The sequence below is a fragment of the Chanos chanos genome, chromosome 10 (genome assembly GCF_902362185.1).
Source record: "Chanos chanos chromosome 10, fChaCha1.1, whole genome shotgun sequence".
Classification (NCBI taxonomy): Eukaryota; Metazoa; Chordata; class Actinopteri; order Gonorynchiformes; family Chanidae; genus Chanos; species Chanos chanos.
In genome coordinates, this window is record NC_044504.1 from 10267684 (window position 1) to 10291073 (window position 23390).

The following is a 23390-nucleotide window of genomic DNA, read 5'->3' on the forward strand; positions in this document are numbered from 1 at the left end:
ATAAAATGTCATGACGTACATGAGCCCAAATCCATCCAACACTGCCAATTTTAGACCGACTACTGATATCTCCCAAACCACTCTGCCGATGACATAAGGAAAAGATGTTAGCAGATCAAACCGCATGCTTCAGCATAGTCAACGTTTCTGTAACAACACCTGAGGTATGCAAGTTGCCATGATTACCATCTCCCAACTTGTTCAATGTTGTGAAAATTGGTAGGTGCACTGAGGACATTCTTTGACAAATAAATAGCAACAAGTTCATCGACAACAGCCAAGAAGAAATAAAAACAATCAAGAGGAGGGTCCACCATGTTTTGTTTTTGTTTTTGTTTTTTTGCCTAATTTTCCATGTTCGTTATTTTGCAGCTGCCAGAGAAACTGAGACAGAAGGGCAGTGACGGTGTTATTGTAAGGATGTGATTTCAGGGCAAGACCTGAAATGAAGCTCTGTTGCAGAGGCACACGGCATTACTGCATGCCTGCCTCCACTGCATTACTGTCACAATCCACATCGCACGTTCCTTAGACCTGGTAACTAGAATCAGTGAGCTTTGTGACTTTGTGAAGGTTGGTAAGGCCCTCACACACTCTCCTGAACTTTGCATCCAGCATAAACACATTTCCTTAGCATGAAGTGGGGTGGGTTAATGAAGAACACGTTTCCCCAATAAATGAAACCCATAGTTTTCAAACAAAGAGATACATATATATTTGATAAGTGTACCCTTCATACTCTTCTTTAACAAAAAATAACAGTCATGTTGTGGGCACAGCCCAGATGAACTCTGCACATCATTGTGTCAAAGATAAAGTTATGGTGGGGTAATTGTATAAGTATTCAGTAGTTTGACTTGTATCATATGAGACAAGATTAAAACTGGCCTTTCTAACTGTATGACTGCAATGGAACTAGAAGTGAAAGGCTAAAATGTACACCAAAACCCCTTTAACCCAAACAACTGGAATAAGAAAGCATTACAGCTGAAACCTTTGGCTGCTCCCACATCATAACTATAAACATTTGTAAAAAAAAAAAAAAAAAAAAAAAGAGAGAGAGAGAGAGAGAGAGAAAACTGAGAGTGTATGTCTAGTCCATCTCACAGGCTGTAAACACAGCAGAGATCCTCGTCCTTTGGCGTCACTGCTTGGGAGATCTCTGGACTTGCTGATGAAACAAATTCGCTGAGGTACCCTGGTCTCATCTGTGTACAAATACTCATGTTCGTAGGTTTCAGAAGTCTAGAAAAAAATATCTGTGAGGTGGTCCGATTGACGATTTAGGCAGTTCTCAATCATCTGCAGAGTTTCTTGTGAGGGACAAAACGATGGTACTGGGCATGACACAGAGAGAAAAACAGAGCTTCTGTATTTTGTCAAAGTTTATCTTTGCCCTGGTACCTGTGTGTGTGCGTGACCACCAGTGTTACTTCAGGGATCTGAGATGGTGACACTTTGCTTTGTTCCTCACGCACCTCTGCCAAAACCCTTTCAGTCTGGTGCTTTTCTGATGGACTCAGTTGGCGTTTAGCTGGGAATCCACTGATGCAGAGAAGAGCGCTGAGTCCTCTGTATTGCCTGTCTGGAAGTTGGCCAAGTAGTATTGCTTGTATGAGACTTGGCCAAGCAGTATTGCAGATAGTATTGTGTGCTGATTATAGCTGCCCAAAGTTCCAAGAGATTCTGACTTTGACTAAAATCAAACACAGATCAGACTTTTTTTGGTCTGCACACAGCCCTGGACATCAGTTCATTTGAAATCACGGATGGTCTTCTCTTAAACCTCTTGAATGTTGAATGGTCTGGTCTGGGCACATTGTGTCTCTCAGTCTGTTGAATTGTCTGGTTTGGGGACATTGTGTCTCTCAGTCTGTTGATTTGCTCTGCTTGTGTCAAACTGTCACTGACTGTATTTTTTTTTGTTGTTGTTGTTGTTGTTGTAGTGGCACCTAGTGTTTGCCCTGTTTGAGTCTCTCAATGTGGTGGCACAGTTTGAGGGCAGGGCCCAACTTCAGACCCATGTATTTCATGACCATGTCGCTTCTCAGCAACATCAGAGCCTTTCCATCAATCTCCTACAGAGAGAGAGAGGGAGAAAGACAGGAGATGAACTGATTAGTACTTATGCAGTTGGTAGGGAAATAAAATGCAGCAAAATGTTGATGAGTTAAGAAAAGTGAAACAGACATTCATTTTGGCGGGTCAATGAGACTAATAGCTAATAGGCTGTATACTGTATTTGACCAAAGTCTCTGTCTGTGCTGTGCTGTGTTTGAGTTGGGTGGTGGGTTAGTGCTGCGGAGACAGAAGACAAGTGGTTGTTCTGTGTGCTTTTGTGGAGGGTTCATACGAGTTATTTCTGAGAGCTGAGACATGACACTGCCCAGACACAGGCTCCCTCTGGGCAGGCTGTCCCGACTGTTGGTGCTAAAGTCTGTAGAGTCTAAACACAGCTGACATATCCTGCTTCTTCCAGGAGACACGCCCACTCCTCATCTATCAGGCCATCTATCCTGCTCTGTCTCTCTTTCCTCTCCTCTCGCACAGTTTTCACGCTTTCCGCTCCCTCTTACCATTCTGGTCTTTTGGTCTTAGTTTTCTGACTGTCTGTCTTCAATCACACAGAACTCATATGTGGTGTAATCACATTTTAGAGCTGTGTGAACAACACCTACCAGGTAAATGGTGAACTGTAATTTGTCTGGTAATGTTTGTTTGTATACCCGTAACAAGACATTAAGGCATTAACCCCGCATTCTCCCAAAAATGTTTGTCTATGAAAATGACTATGGAGAAATTTTACTATGCTAAAGAACAGGAGACAGATATATTAGATCCATACTTTTGAGGAAGAAAAGCAATACACAATTTAACAAAATTCGATTTTTTTGGCTGAGGTAATGCATCCTAAAAATGTGCTTCTTGATTATTTTCCATTCTGTCACATCATATGCAACAACTCATGGTATGTGTAGGCGGCCATACCTGTAAAAACAGGTTTATTATGACTGCATAAACGGGACTTGACAGATATCTGTTACAGATAATTTAACGTACACTAACATGTACTTCTTGCTGACGGTTCTGGATGATGTATAAAATCGTCTCACACCCAGTAATTTATGAACCTTTTCCTTTTTTAAATATTGAGGTCTTTCTGAAATCTCATTAAATCTGAGTAAGAGGCTGATATTAAAGGAGTAGCAAACAGTCAAAGAGAGAAGGGGAAAGGAATGGAGGGACAGATATATTAAAAAAAGAGTAGAAAACACTCTAACATGTTTCCTGAAGAGCTCAGCGTGTGGGGCCAGTGCTGTGGGATCAGCGTCTCTCACAAACTGCATAACCTCTTCTATAGACCAGGAGGAAGGACTCCTACTGGAGCCTCTGGACACCTCTCTGTCTCCACCCTGTCCATCAGGACCTGTAGTGGAACTGGCTGCAGAGAGAGAGAGAGAGAGAGAGAGAGAAAACAGGAGAGACAGAGACGAACCCATATGAGAAATGCATAAATTAAGGGCTATCGTCTAGCATTTAATCACATCAAACATTTATGTGTCATATATATATAACTTAAATACTACATTATTTATAATTCAGAGGTAATCTACATGAATTTACAGTCTATATAAAGATATTCAGACGTTATTTTTCAGCTTGCCAAACCGGTCTAGAGTTCAAACCACAAACTTAACGTCTGTTTGTCAAACCTGTCTGAACTGAAATCTAACACAAAGAGAATTTCTTTTTGCTAAATCCTACTGCAGTGAAATCTGGCACAAAGAGAGTTTCCGTTAACCTGACTGGAGTCGGGTTAACACTGACTCAAAGTAAATGAAGTTCAGAGCGAGTGTGACCAGTCTGAAAGACTGAACACTCTGTGTATTAAAACTGAACATCAGCAATGAACACAATGATACAGCACAGTAACACAAACACGTTAGAATAACTGGTTGGGCCGGAACGTGCTGGGCCTGCACCTCTTCCACTCATATGTGACTGTGTGGTTTTCAGATCAGCGGGTTTGACAGTTGGCTGACAGAGGGGCGAACAGTTACCGTGGAAATACGGGCTGCTCGGCTGGGCGTGGCACTCAGAGGAACTTCTCAGAGTCTGAGGGCGTGGGGTCATGGAATTGGAGGCGGAGTCCATGAATCGCTGTTCTTTCAGTAAACTGTTCTCTTCATGGGGCAGAGTCTCTGCTGGAGAAACACACACATCTCTCCTTATTAATACATCCGGAAACGCACATACACATCTCCATAGTAATAAACACATAAATGAACGCACATACACACCTCTGCATTAATTCACAGACAACTAAAAAGGCACACATCCCTCCTCATTAAAACATGCAAAAATATACCCCTTCATGTTAACACCCACAAAAACACACAGCTCTCCACATTAACACCCCCCATAACAATTGCCTAAAGTGTGACTCATATCCAGGTCATTACTGTGCTATCAGGGTGATCTGCATTGTGTGGAGTCTGAACTATGACATGTATGTCACAGCTTTATCCCATGTAACAAAATCTCATTGGTACATTACTATTTTCAACAGGCATGCATAAAATGAAAATGCTCCTTATGTAAATATCACACACACACACACACACACACATTTGCAAACTTGTGCGTAAACAGAAGTGACAGAAAAGCTCTTGTCACACACTCTGAACACAAACACAGTTCAGACAGGGTGACTGCACTAGTACCTTCTGAGGGGTGTGCCTCTGTGCGCAGGAGTTTGGGTGACAGGGGGGCAGAGTAGGGGGGCGAGTCTCTGGAAATTCGCTTACTCCCTCGATTCAGTGACAGGGCCTCTGACATCTCCTCTTTAACTAGTACAAACAAACACACAAACACACAACATTCTCTGAGTCACCTATGTATGTGAGGGTGTAGTACTTGTATGTATCTAAGTGTTTATCTCCGTGTGTGTGTGTGTGTATGTATAAGGTACAAGCATGCACTTGAGATACTGTTTTCGGGTTCATTTTTATCATCCTACAAAATGGATGCCATAAACGGCATTGCTGAGTTTGGGAGACCACTAGAAATTTGCCTGGTTGGTGGGCTATTGCCTTCAGATTTAACTGCCTAGGAATTGAACTTCTTTTTTAAATAAAAAGACGTGTAAACACAGAGGGGGAATGGGAAAATTTTGGTCAACTGGGCAGGACTTTAAAATCTCTTCTAGGTTCATAAATTTGACTATATTTCATAAAAATGTGACTCAAAAAATTGAACCATAATGTTACAATGCCAGCTGAATGAATTCATGTAAATGAATGCTGCTGTGTTATTGCTTGTTGAAATGAAGGGACTAGATCAGAGTGAATGACCAGACTTTCATTACCTGACTTGCTCCTGTCGTAGGCAGTGTACGGACTGAAGGGTTGACTGCTGAACAGGTTGTCACACTGCAGATGGCGACACACCATCTCAAGAAAACGCAGGACAAAAGAGGCACTGGAGGCTGAGGGCAGTTTCACCATCTGAGTGCCCCCATCCGTCCTCACTGGAGGAAAAAAAAAAAAAAAGGGTTTAAAATGTTAACGTGTACGTGTCGCTTCACCACAAGAAGAAGTGCAGCACTGGTTTAGAGTTGGTCTTTGATGACTAATGTGTCTTCCTTCCTCTTTGTGTGGAGACAGAAGTAAAACTGAAACAAGAGTATCTTTTGTGATTTTGAATTTTTCTGTTTCTGAATTTTTGATCACAGTCAGTCTGTTTTCTGTCCAGTTTAATATATAGACGGTTTATTGCTACAGACCTGCTCTGGTGTTCTTAGTACTAATATCATGGCTCCATATGAATGAGTTTACAATATCCGGACTGTGCTGACGTATGAAGTATGGGAAAACAGGATTTTGAACAGAGTACACACATTCTGGTCACTGCAATTACAATATCAGTCATAACAATAAACCTCGTCCCACTCACGTCAGCCGTTCCATCTATGTGTGTGTGTGTGTGTGTGTGTGTGTGTGTGTATGAATGTACCTCTGACAATTTCTCCTCCATCACCCTGGCCCTGCAGACAGCCCAAGAGGACTTTAGGCTGGTAGGCACAGTCCACACAGGCCTGAACAGCCTGCTGTAGGACCACATTCACCGCATCAGGTCCAAAGTGGTCCGGAAGCCGCTGTACCTGCTTACGATCCAGGTGAGGTCCGAAGTTCCCGTGTTTGTTTACATACACACACACTGGGGGGCAAGGCAAAAGGAGGTACTGTTAGTACACACTGCATGACAAATCTGCGTGAGCTTGTGTGCAATTAGAGTTGTAATTAGTGTTGATATGTGGTTTTGAGGGAGCTTTACCAGTTGAAATGACAGAAGATCCTGAGCCCAGATGGTCTGCCCCTTCGCTGAGCTTCTGAACGCTGGACAGTCTGGAGTCAGTGGTGCCTGATGACATGGAGGTCGGCAGCACCTTTGGCTTCCTCTGTATCACACACACACACACAAACTGTGAGCGCTCAGTCAGTAAAAAAAAAAAAAAAAGTATTATACATGCTAAAACATAAGAACTCACACATACACACATACTTACCTTGCTGCCTGGTTTGGGACCTCTTTTTTTGGGTTGCTGGGGTGGCAGCTGGGGAGTGGGTGTAGTTTTTGGTGAAGTGCCCTGCTGGGCGGCCGCATTCTGCGCTGCGGCTGCGGCTGCCACAGCCTTCAGCAGGGCGATGGTCTCGCTCTTTGGCCTGCGCCCCCGTACCCCTTTCCTAACGGGCAGGGGGGGCAGTGGGTTGGGTAGCCGGTATGGCGACGGCATGGAGCGTCGAGTAAGCTTGGAAGGCGACGTGGTGGAAATAGAAAGAGGCTTCGGAAGCGTAACTGTGGAAAGGCGGGGGGGGGGGCATTAAAAAATATTCACAAGCTTCCATACTGCCATCATTTTCAATAAAGCAACAAATACAGCATGTTTTTACTATTTGTTTTTTTTTAAGCAATTGATCATTTTGTCAGCCACATTGCGACCAAATCCCTTGATCAGAGTAAGCAGCTCTAATAAGTGATCGTGATCATATTCTGTGCTATGTTACATAAGTCATACTGCAATGTGTTCAATATTCAGACAATATAATATTAATGGTCAAATCAGACCTAAAATTAATGGTCTTTCTGTCTACTGCTGGAATAAAAGCTAAAACAGCTTCAAGGCAACGTCATCATTCAACTAAGAGCAGCAGGAAGCTGATGAAACAAAGAGCTCTGAGTCTGTTGGATATTTGTATTTATCAGTGGAGGGGAAAAAAAAAAGATGTAAAGCTAAGCCTACATGCCCACAGGACAGTTTTTAATTTGTTTTAGAGTGAATCACATGGTGGGAGGCTGCCTAAGCTTTTGTAAATTAATTGTGTAGTGCAGGCTAATTGTTCAGGAATAATTATATCCTCATCGTACATATGAGAAAACTTCTTCGCAAACTGTGAGACAGTGCTGCAACATCTGGTTTGACACAAATAAATGACCCATATATTCATTTGGCATCTCTTATATACAAAGTTAAAAATTAACCATTGCCATCACTTGTGGTGAAGACCCTGAAGGAGGCATGAAATGAATGGATATGGAGAGCAACCCTGACCCCTGTACAGACCAAGAACAAATTTTGTAAACACACTACAAATGCTGCATTGTTCTTTGCTTTTAGGTGATTAAAACTCTACAGAAGTGACTCTAGATGTCTTCCTGTATGCGGATTTCACATGATTTTCAGTTTAAATCTACTCAAGACGATTTGAACAACTGTTTAGCGTGTGAGCGTGTGTGTGTTTAATGGCCTCCTTACTCCAAATAGTGCTCTCAGAATGACAGAATTAGAGAGAAGCCTTGCAGAATGAGATTAAAAAGGGTAGAAAGGGTACAGTATTCCTCTGTACTATCCTTTCTTTTGATTCAACAACATATGTAACTGATCACAATGATGAGGTTTTATTGTGCCAAAGACTTACTGCCCTGAGGAAGGAGAAGGTATGGGACTGGGGACACGTGTGGCCTGACAAAGGCACTGTGTGTGTGTGTAGTTTGAAGTAATGTTCACTTGTTACTTCCTGTTTGCATGATGATAATGATCTTACTAGCATATTTAACACAATGGTAGTTTCACCATGTAATTTCTATGAAAAACTAAAAGAAAACAAGAAAATTCTGTCACCCCGTAAGGATGGGGGGGGGGGGGGGGGGGGGGGGGGGGGGGGGATGTGTGCCTGTTCAGGAAAAACAAACTGTGCACCCTCAAGAGATATGCAGAGATCATAAAATACATATAGGTACATAGAGGCATAGAAATAAATAGATAGATAGATAGATAGTTAGAGACACAGAAATCAATAGGTAGATAGATAGATAGGTAGATATTATACACATACCAAAAACTGAAAACTAAACCACAGGCATTCATAGTGAAACAACATCGAATTCCCTTGGTAAATTAGATACCTAAAGCACAAAACCCAAGACCACGCATATACATACACGTAGACGTCGGAGAGCCCTGTGTCAAATATGGTTAAATGCGCCTCGAATGCAGATAAAAAGGGGTTTCCCCGTTCTCAGAAATATTCACAACCTTGCCTACCTCTATCCCCTCGCCATGTGTAGAGGAAAGACAGCGCCAAAAATAGAAAAGGAACAAAGCCGGGAGACTCACCGCGCAGAAACGAAACAAAGGAGCTTTAAATTCCGTTTTTCGCCCTATGAAGGTTTACGATGTCTTTTGGTCAAACTCGGCGGATTTGGAAACGTAAACTACCACTGCCCTCTCTCCAAAGCGAAGCCAAGGTACCTCTCCCAATTTGGCACCACAACATTCCCAACACTGACGGAACCTCAAGGAATTGGGGTTGCGACAGGCTACACTGGCCAACAATTCTCGTTTTAGAGAAGGGGAGGGTGCATATCGAGGGGGAGGAGCTTTGGATTGGGAAGAAGAGGGAGGGCTGATCTGTAGACTATACGTGCGTTGCGCGCGTGCATGTGTCCGTTTACGGCGAGACACATAAGAAAGGTTAAAAGGTTTAAAACGTCAGGGCAAGGCGGAAGAGGCACTCTCAGGCAACGGGTATGGGTTTACGGGGGTCTCCCCGTAATCCGAGCTATTCGAGAGGCAGAGGGAGCCAGCCATGCAGGAAGCAGTAGCATTCTACAGGACTATTAAGGGCTTTGCGGTAAAACAGATGTACCTATTTTCTACAGGCAAATCACTATATTACCATTATTTCTTTGGTATGTCACACTGCGTAACTGCTTGTAAAAACCACTTGTAATCTATGCATCACGTTCCTCTGGACTTTTCCCCCTTTTTATTTCACGACACAACCTGTTCATCGATTAGAACAATCTAATGAGTCCATTCAACCTAGGTACCTCTATGATTCATCCTGTCCCTGTAAGAAGGCTAAATGAGGACATGTTAATATGTAAATACCCAGTTCACCTCCTTCCCCAGTCCTCTCCCTTGTTTTTCTTGTTTTCATGTTCACCCATGTTTCCCAACCCTAAAAGTACATACTGTAACCAAAAGGTGTAACCATGTTATTCATTCCCTCTGTCTTCACAGCAGTCATGTACAGCGGTAATCACAATCATATATAGCTGTGCTCTGCTGGTGAGGCCACCTCTGGTCTCTTTCATCTTAATTGGGTTTAGTTTCCAGACTGCCTGCAGTGAATGGGTTCAGCAGCAGACTCTGAATGCATGCTCTTGTGCTACACTGGTAATTTGTGGCTTATGCACACAGCAAAATTAGCCCTTTTAAGCATTCACAAATGCTAGCCTAAGTTCACTACTTTAATCAGTCAAGGTCATACTAAGGTCAAGAGACAAACATCCACAGTTGCTTTCATGACTGAGATTCACTAAGTGAGTGCCTAGATATTGTTTAATAAAGGTTTAATAAAGGTAACCCATTTTCTGGCCCACTGAAGTCAAGTTGATGAAAACATTCAGAAGCAATGATAATGAAATAATTTGATCTGTACATTTCCTTGCAGGTTTTGTTGTCACAAAGCTTGCAGTGTAAGTGTGACAACTCGCACACACTGACTTTACACTACTACACTCAAGTTCGATGTAAGGCACTGATATAATAAGTGTGACTGACTCATGACAACATTCTACCAGTGAGTCTAAATGCTTCTTTAACTTTAACATCACTGAACATCTTTAACATCACAAAGCACAGCAACAACACACTAAGTGGGACTATAGCAGATTTTATACAAATAGAACATAAGACCAACCTGTACGGGTACATACAAAAAAAAATATATATATATATATATATTATATACACCTACAGGTTTATTTTGTTTTTATGTCTTTCCCCCAGACGTCCATGCCAACATTATGTTACTAAGGAAATGTCAGCAAGTGGAGCTGACTTTAGTGGCCAAAACAGTGGGACATTATTATACGTTTTTATACATGTCATAAAAATGTTGGTAGGTCAACTACATAATTCATTAAGGAGCCACACCTGTGTGAAAGCACCTGCTTTCAATATGCCTCAATGCTTTCTTTTATTCTGCCATTTATTTTTACTGTTTAAATCTTGGAGCAAAGAGATCTTCAGCTGAACAAAATGGAAATAATTATTTTCTGACTGAGACACATGCTCTGACATTCTACCCTGAATTGATCCAAATCTCAGTCCAAATTCACTAACAGACAAAATGAAGATAAATGAGGAAAGAACAGACTCAAAATTCAGGAACACTCTGTCTTTGATAATTAAGCTGGCTATTTAGGCAGGCTGTTACAGTAAACACTTATCTGCAGGCGAATTATTAAAGACAAACCATACAGTCCCTGTAGGTGCTGTGTGAAGCCAATATTAAGATGCATTCATAGCTGCAAAACCTATTATCAATACAGATGTTAATATTTTATGATATGTCATCATTAACAGATGCATTTAGACATAAAATAATACATCAAGCTGAAATATTTATGTGAAAGAGGAGAATATAGCTGATGAAAATCACGTAAACCTGTTTGACACTATAAGAGTCATCAAAGAGAATCTCTGAATATCAAGCCACTCACACACAGAAATACTGCAGATTATCAAAAAAAAATCCAATTCAGTTCAACTCTCATGTTGTACACAGCAGCATGACCTCAGTGGTGGGACTATAGGAATCTGCTTGGCTGATAATTGACTGAAGACACCCCACAGAATCATCCTTACATCCCATGTACACACTGAAGGGAGTTAAACTACAGTATAGGCAATGGGTATGAGCAACATCATTAAGCCATACACTGCCCCCTGGTGGACACCCACTGTTAATAGGAAAACAAATAAAAACTGTATGCTGAAGTTTGCTTACTCCTGGTCAAGCTGAATGCTTCAGTGGATCTCAAGTGGTACGGAAGATTAACCAAGCTTAACATGGCAGAAGTCAAACATGATGTTTTTACACAAATTTCATTGTATGGTTCCTACTTCTTAGTAATAAAGCGAACGTGGTGTTAGCACAGGCTCATACATGCTTTCACATGATTGTTTACCTTTTTAAAAAAAGTGATTACTCACACTGAGAACATCAGATTTATTTTACAGGGCTTAAATTAGTTGTATTAAAATCACTCCAGGGTTAGGGTTAGGGTTAATCTATGTCACGCTGCAGTAATCTGGTAAATATCTAATTCTGTCAGGTGTGAACAGTCATTGGCTGTTTTAAACAGATGTCTCAGTGGATGTATATTTTTGAAATAAAGTGACTTTTCCAAAACAAGAAAAGGTTGTAAACACCTACTTAAATTCCTTAAGCACACAGTTTCAGCACTCGGGATGTCGAGAAATGGAAGTTAAAAGGAACAGTTGCTCTGGAAGCAATTCTCTGACAGACTAGACTGAAATCAGAGGTCACAGTTTGCTATACTTAAGGTCCCACAAATCATGAAACTAAAGATTATTTTCATATTTAGGCCAAAGTTTCAGTATTGTGAAAATACTAGTTAGAGGAGCAAAAAGAAGACTTGTGTAAAAACGAGAATAGAAAGAACAGGAAAGTCGTTTACAATGTATCCAATGACAGGGTGCCCAAACGTTGCCTCCACCATATTTACTTTTTTTTTTAAATTACTGTGAATGTAAAAAAAAAGCCCATATAGTAATTATGCACTGAAATCATGCATAAAGAAATCATGTTTAGCCTTTAATCAAGTAGAGGCCAGATCAGTTCTCTTTACTTCAGGATTACATCTTTGAGCAGGGTGGTGTAAACTTTCATGTTCCACTGTCTGTCCAGTGGACAGTTAACGCTGTATCTCACAGATTGCTCTGCTGCAGACGTGACACTCACCGCTGTTCCCGGGTGGCTGCAGGCTGTGTTTGGTCATACTGCACCAGCCCACAGGGAAGATATCCCTGGAGTCGAAGCGACACCAGTAGTCAAAGGCTCCGCGCCAGCCATCGAACATCACAAAGATCTCGTCTCCTTTGACTTCGCCGATGGTGGCAGGGCAGATTAGGTAAGGGTTCTTTTTGTCTACGGCTTCTAGCTTCATGCCAGGTTTGAAATTATTCTGCGCCGGACTGGGTGGCTCCTGCGGAGACGCAGAGATTACATAAATCACCATGAGAAATATTGAGTATCGTGACTGTATACGGTCGACTACAGAAGAAGTTTGGACTTGTTTGCCCTCATCAGATCATATGGCCACCAGCTGCATCTGTGATTGGACAGTGATTTGTGAGGGCAAAGCACAAGAGCCAACATTGGCATCAGACACCAAAGGACAAAGGGCTTTTCTTCATTAGGCAAAATACACAATGTTTGAAATATTCAGTACACAGTGCATTTCATGTTTAGAAACTTTACATATACACAGGGGAGCATTCAGCCATGCCAAACTAGGAAAGGTTTAAGTGTTGATAGAAGCCTGTTACTGTGGTTCAGTTCTCTGTATATTGTACATGTTTGAATACAGACCTTTTTAAAAGCTGATGCTGGAGCCATCTCTGCTCCATTCAGAGTTCTCAACAAAAACATGGGCCAGGATGAAGCATTCATTCTGAACCCTTCACAGAAAGAAATAAAGAAAGACATTACTTTTACAATATCTAACTCATCAGGCAGACATGGTACTAAAATGACCAAAAACACACAATAGTAAACTAATCAAGGAATCAAAGGGATTACTTTATTCTTTAAACTGACTTTTTGTTTGGTGTAGAGTATGTATGTGCGTGTCTGTGTGTGTGTGTGTGTGTGTGCGTGTCTGTGTCTGTGTGTGTGTGTGTGTGTGTGTGTGAGTGCATGCAACATTAGGATTCAATTACTGACTACTGCTTTCTGGATGACACCTATCATGAGATACTGGTCCAAGCGTCAATATCACATGCTGAACGCTTCACAAACAGTGTGTAAGACTGTTCTGATACAAAGCACACACACACAGAAATAAATCTATACACAAGTGTGTGAGACATTGTGCAGAAAATCACACAAAGTACCGAGTGGCGGCTGCAGCATGTCCCCGTTTTTTTCACAGGTGCCGATTGGCTGGATGTCAGAGGAGTCCACCAGCCTCCAGAAATCATTGGTGTTATCGCTGCCATCCAGACGCAGCCGCAGGCGCACGCCGGTCATGCTCATCACCGTGGCGATGCAAACGGAGGTGGAGTTACGTGGGTCTCTTGCCTCAAGCTTCATGCCTGCCTTGAAGTCATTGGAGGGAGGGGTCCTGGACTGGAAACGACAGGAGAAAATTAGCACTCGCACAAAACAGAGCACAGTCGCTCCAAACCTATTCATGTTCTTTACAAACACTGTTTAAAATATTGACTGCATGGGTGGAGACAAAACAGCACCAACACTGTCCAGGCTTTCCGTGTCCGTCTGATATTTACAAAGATGTGAGCGTATAGAGGATAATAGAGAGACTGATGGAAATATACACTGTATTCTACTGATGGGTTGGAGAGCTTGAATTTTAGAGATACCCCCAATTTGAACAGATGTCCCAAAGAACACAGTTCTGCTGTGCTCTGAGAGTGTCAGCCAGGGAGAGACATAATGATGAAATGGCAATGAATCTTTTGATTCGAAATTGGGGGGAAAATGGTGGTTAAATCAAGTCAGTTGAGAAAAAGCACGGTTTGTTCATGGTTTTGGCAAATATTTTCATCAGAGAATTTCTGTTACACAGATGACAACAAACACTGATGCTCCAACAGCTTAGTGAATCAAGAGCTTGATTCCCACATCACCGATGTTTACGCTGAAATATTAAAACCATCTTACATATATAAGCATATATAATACCTATATAATACTATATGTGTATATATATATATATACACACACACACACACACACACACACACACACACACTACTATATACACTACCCGTGGCAAGCAAAGCACTGCTGTCCACCTAATGATATCCCCTTAAAATTCTGAGAGTTTTGCTTCTATCCTAACTGCTAACCTTCCTCTGTATGAGCTGCTAACCTGGTCTCCCCTGTCTTATTTCTACCCAATTTGACCCTTTCTCAATGAATGTCATAAATCCTCTGCTAAACTCCAAAGACAGAACTTGTATCCCTTTAATTATCCAAAAACAGAGTAATTACTGTGACCCAGTAATATTACCACTTAGAGCTAACCAGAGGGGGATGGGCTCCCACTTCTGAGTCCTGGTTCCTCTCAGGGTTTGAGCTTTCTTTTTACAGCCTAAGACAACTTGCATTTAGCACTGTTTGCTCAGACATGCACACTTGCGATCCCACGGCTGGGATTCTGAAAAGCTCATTTGTGACAATACCTACTCAGATAAAAAGCTAGAAAAATAAAACATGACTGAACTGAGTAAACCTCAACTAAGTGTAATTAAGAGGGATCATAACGTCAGTCACCAAGTGTTTTTGGCACAATACCTGTCTAAAGCAGCTGGGTGGGGCAGGTGTAGATGAGGTCTCCTTCAGGTACTCCTCCCAACTGAAAGACTCTGGTGCTGAAGGAAAAAAAAAAATAAGAAGGACAGATTATTTATCTTCTTTCCGCTTATGTCACATCACATCATTCAACCTTCAACACACAATAAAGCAAGTCTTACAGACACAATACACTACAGCCTATAACACACAATACAGCACAGCCTTCCCCTCTGCGACAAGCCTTTATTTGCTGCACGGCTGTTTTTATGAACTGTTATGTAGTTGAATATTAGATGGCTATGCAGTCACATTGCATAAGCAGAACATCTCTAAATAACAGCATGGCTCAGCATACAAAACAAACTGACGTTATGTGTTGGGACATTAATTAATCCACACAGGTAAGGAAGTAGAAAAAGGACGCATATGAAACTCAGAAGTGAAGAGCAGAAGTGAAGAGCAGGATATTACCTTTAACTGAAGCGGGGCCCGTCATGGCACTGTTTTTACCAGACTTCTCCTTCTTACTCTCTTTCTGATCTGTGAAATGATCAGACCAAATATACCAAGATTATTTACCAAAAGGTTCAAAAACAAAGCAAAAATCGTTTTATTCTCCAAGTAAAGAGTTTTTCAGTTTTCCCTCATAAGGCAGCATATGATCACCTGAATCATTCTGACCATGTTTAACCGAGGCTGTTGTTTTTTTCTAATTAGTGGGAAAAGGACAAGTTTGTCTTACAGGACTCACCTCTGAGAGCATTCCTGCCCATGTTGACCATTGGGTGTTAATGAATCTCTGTTCAGGGTGGAAGATCAGCGCACTGTGGTGAGAGCACAGCATGTTCACACATGAATGAAATGGAGGAATAGGAAGAGACAGAAATAGAGAGAGAGAGAGTGAGAGATAAAATACTTAAATGGTACTTCATGAACAGGCAAACATATCCATATAGTCACTAACAAACTTCTCATGACAAAGAGGCTTTAATATATAAACTTCTATGAAGCTAACAAAGTGTTACAGATAAAGAATGGGTTAAAACAGCACACACCCCACATAAAAACAGAGCGTGAAAGCCAAAATCTAAAATATCTAATTATATTTTGAAGACAAGGTACTTTGAAGAACTTCGCAGTACATTTTAGCTCTCTGTATTATTATACCAGAAAACACAGTGGGATATTTGGTTCCTCTGGAGTACTATATTAGAACCAACTGAAGGACATTTTATATTTAGCAATACTATACTGGAGTATACTGTGTGATACTAGTTTCTCTGCAGCACTAGATAACAATACACAGTGAGAGAAGTGGTATTCTGTGGTATGAGATTACAATACAAAGTGGGATGTTCGCTGTTACGTAGTGCAAGGTTACAAAACACAGAGGGATGCTGGGTTCTATGTAGTGCCATATTACCACGAGCATATTACAGTGGATATTTTGGAGTACTCTGGGACTGTGATTCTCTTTGCAGCACTTTGAGAAAAAACAACAAAACATATTCAAATCATCTGAGGCGTTCAAGGCATGACATTCAACAGATTATGAATCTGTTTAAACACAATCAGTGCAACTCAGGGAGTGTTAACAAGAGTTCAATCCCAGTGCAAATACTGTATTAGTAGTAGTAGTAGTAGTAATATTACTACTACTGTTGCTGTTGTTGTTATTATTCTTCTCAATTTCAACATTCTCTCTACCATAAAAGGATGCAAATTAGACCACAAGTGAGTTACCCACATGAGCTGTAAATGAGCAGTGGTTGTAATGAGTAATCTCTTTTCAAATTAAAACCCTCTTTTTCTTCACTGCAAGACAACATTCTGTTATCACTTTTTTTTCACATCACAAACACAATCTTGTCAATTCTCTCATTCTCTCCTTTTTGACTGCTTCCTGTCCCACTCCCTCTCTTCACATCCTTCAGCTCTGGCTCCTGTTGAGTGGGGAGGTCGTAAAGATTCCAGGCTGCCGTAAAACGGCTGGCTGCGGAGAGTGGGCTTTCAGTCTGAGACGCCACAGGACATAAAAGGCATTCCAGCACTTTCCGCCCTCCAGGCGACACCTCTAAAACTGTATGGCCTCCCCAGTCAAATAAGCCCCCCCGCCCCCCCCCCATTTCTTAGCAGACTGGGAGCATAATTGTGGGCGAGGACGTTCTTAAAATTGTTCCTGACTTGCAGTTGGAGAAAGTTTTAACGACAGAATTTTATTTTAAGTGGGCCAGATACCCATGGAAGCTTTTCATCAATAACGGGTTCAGGAAGATGATATACTGATCAACTTTCTTCCCACTGATTTAATACAAGTAAGAAAACTGGGCAACGGTTATCACTGAACTGGCTGAATGCAGACAGTATTTGAGTTAAACTATGACAGAACCGGAAGGAAACACCACAAAAACGATAGGACCTGTGCGTCACTGCTTTCCACTCAAAGTTTTGTGACATTACAGCATTCTGAGAGATGGTTGATCTCGCGGACAAAGATATCTTTACCCAGTTCCTCAGTTTCAGGAATAACTCCTTAATTAAGCTTACAGTCACACCATGTGTAGCCATCATACATATCGGAGATAATCTAATGATGCATGAGAGAGAATTCTGACAAAATGTATACGTGTTGCCTTGTTCATGAGCTGGCCCAGTGGTCACAGTGCTTCAACACACACCATGATAACAGATTATTCAAAGATGATTTAATTATTCATGTGAGGGTCCGTTTGAAGCAACGGCCAGAACTTAATTAACAGGCGCCCGGTTCACATTTAGAAAATTTAAGTCCCATTCCTGTTTTGCTTTCTCTATGCATATAAAAGAAAACAAACTAAAATAAAATCTTAATACTTAAATACAATATACAAATAAATAAACAATAGCCTAAATAAAAATGTCAAGCTAAAGGATACAGCTAAGTGCATGAGGGATACAAAGTACAGCCTACTAAAATTAGGTGCTTCCGTCCAAGTTAAAGTTGTGTCCTGCTTAGGGTCATGTGTAAAAGTAAGGCATGACCAGTTGGCCATTATTTTTGGTGTCAGGGTTAGAAGAGATTTCTGTAATGTTGAAAGAGAAATGATTTTAGAGGTATGTTAAGCAGGATTCTGTGAGATGAACACTGGTGAACTTATGAGCCTTTCACAAGGAACAGCGGCCATGGTTAAAATGGCACGGGCATATGAGGTGAAGACATCATTAGATAGGGTCAGCTGTGGTTGAAAATGTATACTCCTTGACTGTGATGGCCATTCACTGGCTACTGGGAAACCAGACGAACCACTGAGATTCAGTCCGTTTCAAATATCAATCCAGGGCATGAACAGGCAGTTTCACCAAAACCAGTCCGTCAAGAGCTTCTCAGAGAGGGATGCCATGGTTAGAATGTGGTGTATAAACTTCTTATTACACCTAATAATGCATGTTCGTCTACAAACTGGTGTTACGTTTACATGCAGTGGTCTTATCAGCGGTGGAGAAAAGTCATACAATCATACAATGAATCACCCTGATCTAAACAAGCTTATAAATGCGTGTCTAATTATACCTTCAAATATATGTCACATGCCTAATTATACCTACAAGCCTGAAGGGCTGAAGTGCTGAGAGATTGCTGTGACTCTGTTATGGTGTATTTGTGTGGCATGGTTTAGGTTCACTCAACCCTTTTAGAGGGGAAACACCAGTAAAGACAAATCTAAACGGACTAAACAGCGTCATCCTCTAGGGATTGATCACTTCAAAGATGACACTGCACCTACCCAAAACTTACAACTGATCACTGGAGGGTTAACTAGGTGCGTCTCTTTGACTCTTTTGATTTCAATTTATTTATCACTGTGATATAAACACTATGTTTTTTGCTTATGTTTGTAACTCATCATTTTTTAAAATCTTTTTTTTTTTTTTGGTATTCCCAATTCTCCACACCAGAGACTAACACACTCTAAGACAGTCATTATAAAAGATCATTTTGAGATATAATGTTTAATGCCTAAATTGTCTTGAAAAGCCATCTTACCGTTCTTAAACTATAACTATTCTGTTTTCCTTATGCCTTAATTTTTACACATTCTCCTATGCAATTTAAAAGTGAGAACCTCCAAACACAGGGCATTTATTTAGGGCTTACTAAAATTGGTTTATTAATTTTGTAATGTGATACTCAAAACCATTTTTGTGCCATGATGAGCTTTGTACTCTGTCCACAGCAACACTGGCTCCAGCGACACATGGCTCTGTAATCCTTAAAGTAAGCTGTCCTAAATGTAATGTTTTTGCTTTACTAATTCTGTAATCTTTACTCACAAACTGCGAATTCACAAAGCATCATTTCATGTCATTTTTTTTTTTTTTACCTCTGTCCATTCTGCATATGTGTCCAACCCATAGCTAGAACTACAAAGACCTACTCCACTCTCCTTTATTTACAACTCTACCACACTTTCATTCATCCATACTATCGCTTTTGTTATAAACTACCCTACACTCCATTCAACATACTCTCCTTTTATTAAGACCAAACTTTTTTTTTTACATTACCTATATCTCCCAACTCCCCTCTCTCTCTCTCTGATTAGCCATCCAGTTGATGCACAAACATGTTCCTATGAGAACGCTTCATCCTCGCAGATCTGAACCAAGTTTCCAAGACTAAGAGGAAAGTCACTTATTGCTACTCCCTAATCAGTGGTGACCTGTCCCTTTCAACAATCACACACAGGAATTTGTGTAAGGTCAGCCAGAAAACAAGCAAAACGTTCAGTCAACCTGTACATGTATAGCCCTGAGTCAACACCTCTTCTTAAGAAAAGTGTAAAAAATAAAGATTGTATGAACATGACACTGCCTGTGTTTAAAGGAGGGGGAAAACTCTGATGTTAACTGCACAAACTTAAATTGAAATAAAAATCTCGAACAACTGACATTACTGTGGTTAGGCTGTACATTCTTCAGCCATCTGAATGGTTTCTGTCTGCTTTGTTTTCTGGCTCCTACTGCCTTCTCTCATTCCTCCCTGACCTCTTATCAACAGATTCTTTACCTGTAAGCAAAACAAACTAGTAAGGAAGAGAGAACAAAGTGGTAAGGGGACGATGTCAAACTGAATCAATGCAAAACGAAAGGTGCTGGAGGTAAAAGGATTTAAACTGTCACCTTTGGAAATGGTTAAATCCCACAAAAAGACAGTTCAACGCTTTGAAGTAAAGATACTATAAAACAAATACTCACAGTTTCACAATATTCACACTCAACAGTTTGCACCAAAGGAAAAAAAACCATTTCCTCTGACAGAGAGTAGAAAAAACAAAAAACAAAAACAAAACTTGCATAAAGGAGTGGGATTACAATGTCTCATATAATGGTCTCATATAATGATCTCAATATACTGATTTTCTATTATAATAGAAAATTCAGCTTGCATTAAGTATTGTTTAGCTAGATATTGATGCAAAAAACCCCATACAAATTGGTATTCATATAAGAGATACAATGAAAATACATCACATTTCAAAGTAGCCCAAAGACTACTGAACAAATTCAGTTCCTGTAGTTTGACATAGCACACAACTCTTTTTCACAAGAGGCGAGTAAATAAACTATGACCACTGATAAACAAACAAATATTTCGACAATAGATTTGCTAACCTCACTAAAACAAAATCCAATGTACCCTGTTTAACCCTCTAAACGCTTTCATAAGTATGACTAACGTTTCAACGAGAAACCTCATTCGTCATCACAGTAACAACTGTTCCTACGCACGACGTCTATTATCAGTATCCAAAGGAACCTTCAAATTCATATTGTTAAAAAAACAAACAGAAAGCAAAAACAAGTAGTATAGTACTTTAACATCTAAAAGCACATATGGTGACAGTGAACGCCCAGTATAATCCTACAGCACACTACAGTTTAGAAATAACATAAACCCAGAAATACCATACGTGTGGGTAAAGTGTTGACAGGACAAGCTATTGCTTGATCCCTGATATCTGAAGTGCAGTACATAATTGAGCTACGACTAAATCTACGGTTAATAGTGGTCATATAATCGTTGCCCAGAGAACTAAACTTACCTTAGGAGTATTTTTTTCGAAATGCAGGGGATATCAGTACTTCTCAGAGGACTTGGCCGCCATATTTCTGTTACCTATGCGCATGCTCAGCGTCGAGAAGCTAACGTTACGTGTTCGGTTTTCCACGTTATTACAGTAGTCTTCACCGCCCACTCACGAAACGTCAGTTACGGGCATAAGCAAAAGGAACACTTAAAACTGTCAAAATTCTTTTAAACTATTGTGAAATGTCTTTTATATTTTCTGTTACTCGTTGTGCTATACACTGCAAGTCTAACATTACAGAGAAAAAACCCTTATTCAGTTTGACAAGGTGTTTGCAAGAAATTGTGCGAATCCTTTCTTTCTTTCTTCCCCACTCTCTCTTTCTGTATCTTGCAGTAAAAGCAAGAAATTTCAAGACTGCCATCTTGCATTAAAAATGCTTCTTCCACCTAATATCAGTGTTTTCTTTTATCATGTAAATTCCACACAGTCATAAACTGTATGAAATAGGCTTTAAAGGAATTAATAATAATGGTAGAAGTTGCACTAAACAAGGAACAGTCAACTGAAGAAATTCTAGGGTCTTACCTGAAGTTGCATCTATATGTCCTGCCAGTGATAGTGGTTGTTCTATTTTTTTTTTTTTTTTTTGCAGGTCAAGGTCAAGACTCAAGCCTCCTGATCTCAAGTAATGATGTAAAAAAAAAAAAAATTAAGTGAAACCTTAATCTAAAGTTTTGGTGGAAAAATATTGTTGTTGTTGTTGCTGTTGTTTATCACTGTATATTATCTATCATCAGCAGATACAACACAGCACAAAAGAGAATTCGGGGACAAGCGAAACTGCAACTATGACTTTTCTCAAGGTATTGGCTCAAGTCACAAGTCAAACATATAAAGTCAAAGTCAAATCATTAGTCAGACCCAAATCCAAGTCATGAGTCTTGAGTTCATGTCCTTGGTAGAATGCAAGTAAATAAGTACCCTGAAAATATGAACGAAAATGTTTACTGCATCCTCAGAAACGTGCAAATCACTTTTATTACAGTCTTTTATGAAAATGACTTTTATTATATTATCATATAATGATTAGCCACTGATAGCATTATCAGTCAAATGTTTCCTAAAAGCATTGCAAAGCTAAGATGACTGAAAACTATACCTTAAAAACATTTGTTATGAGAATTTGCCTTATTCTAAGAACAATCTTACTGGGATTGGAATTGACTATCTGGGCATTAAATCAAGCTTAAGATTTTTATATTGCATTAAGTCAGTATGGTGTTTGAACCTCTGTCCCTTGCACTCTCTCTCTTTTTAGCTGCAGCCCCTCTCTTTCAACCTGGAGAGTCCCCTCTGAACAGGAATAAGCTCCCAACTGTGTCCACAGTTATTTTGGGGTTCACTCACAGGTGGTTGCTCTATATAAAGGCCTGTCTGAGAGGGCTTGGGAGATGGGGCTAAGATGGAGAACTGAGATCCATGCCAGGGAAAGATGGCTTGGGTTGGACTTTAAGGGATTTCATCTGGGCAGACTGCTACCCTTCCTGTGAGCTGGTCCTATTACTGAAAGGAATAACTCCTCTTCTGGGGAAATGGCATTAAAGTAATAGTTTCTCCTTGTGTCCTCGTGATATGTCTTTGTCCCTCATCTCTTGGCAAGACTTGAAAAATCTTGTCATTTTTATGCATGTCTATGCCACGTCTAGGATTTGCATTACATACTTATAACCTATTAACACCCCCCCCCCCCCCCCCCCCCCCCCCCACACACACATTGTCTCTTTTTTTTTTTAAGTTACTCCTTGTTTTGTCCTAAATTTAGAGCACAATTTCTGCGTTAGCGAGCTGCTGTTTCACTGTCCTCCAACCATAAACCCTTTTTTCTCAACCTATATCTCTCTTACTGGATGAAGGAGGTGTCCATTGTTGATCCTGCTTATAAGTTAGTTTTCTGGATTATTATTTTAAACATGCTACTACATCTGAATTTGTAAAACGTTCATAAAATTACATAATAATTTTTAAAACATTACATGCACATTATTACAACGACAACACCTAAAAGATAAGCCAGACATTGCGCTGATGTGACAGTCTATTGATGAATAATCCTCTGGTGATACGTTTTGCAGATACGTTGCGGAGACGTGAGCGACGATGTCGTTAAAGTTCTCTCGTTAAATGTCGGTCTGCGAGGGAGCGTACGTTGTACCTACACTCATTATAAACTCGCAAGTTAGTCTCAGACCTTCATTGTTTTCTGCAAATCCACTACAGGTCTTAATGCTGTGAAGAAACTGTGGCGTTTCATATCAGCACCTGGGAATATAATAAACTGAAATAACGCGACGTTTTCATTTACAACGTAAAAACATAATATAAAAGTAACATAATATTAATG

At 40.4% G+C, this 23390-nt stretch overlaps 1 protein-coding gene across 2 annotated transcripts; it reads right to left on the reverse strand.

Moving 5' to 3' along the window:
• Positions 1-1110: 1110 nt before the first annotated feature.
• LOC115823060 (sex comb on midleg-like protein 2) lies at positions 1111-21058 on the reverse strand. Of its 2 annotated transcripts, none has more exons than XM_030787061.1 (15): positions 21002-21058; positions 15670-15742; positions 15390-15458; positions 14919-14995; positions 13493-13727; positions 12969-13057; positions 12339-12582; positions 6569-6858; positions 6337-6460; positions 6016-6219; positions 5369-5530; positions 4725-4850; positions 4062-4202; positions 3282-3442; positions 1111-2078 (listed from the first exon to the last, which is right to left on the reverse strand). In XM_030787061.1, exons 2-15 carry the CDS (start codon positions 15698-15700, stop codon positions 1953-1955), a joined length of 2079 nt encoding a protein of 692 aa, XP_030642921.1. In that variant the 5' UTR covers positions 15701-15742; positions 21002-21058; the 3' UTR covers positions 1111-1952. The 2 variants fall into 2 exon arrangements, with proteins under 2 accessions (XP_030642921.1, XP_030642920.1); XM_030787060.1 differs by having other exon boundaries at positions 4062-4205.
• Positions 21059-23390: the final 2332 nt, after the last annotated feature.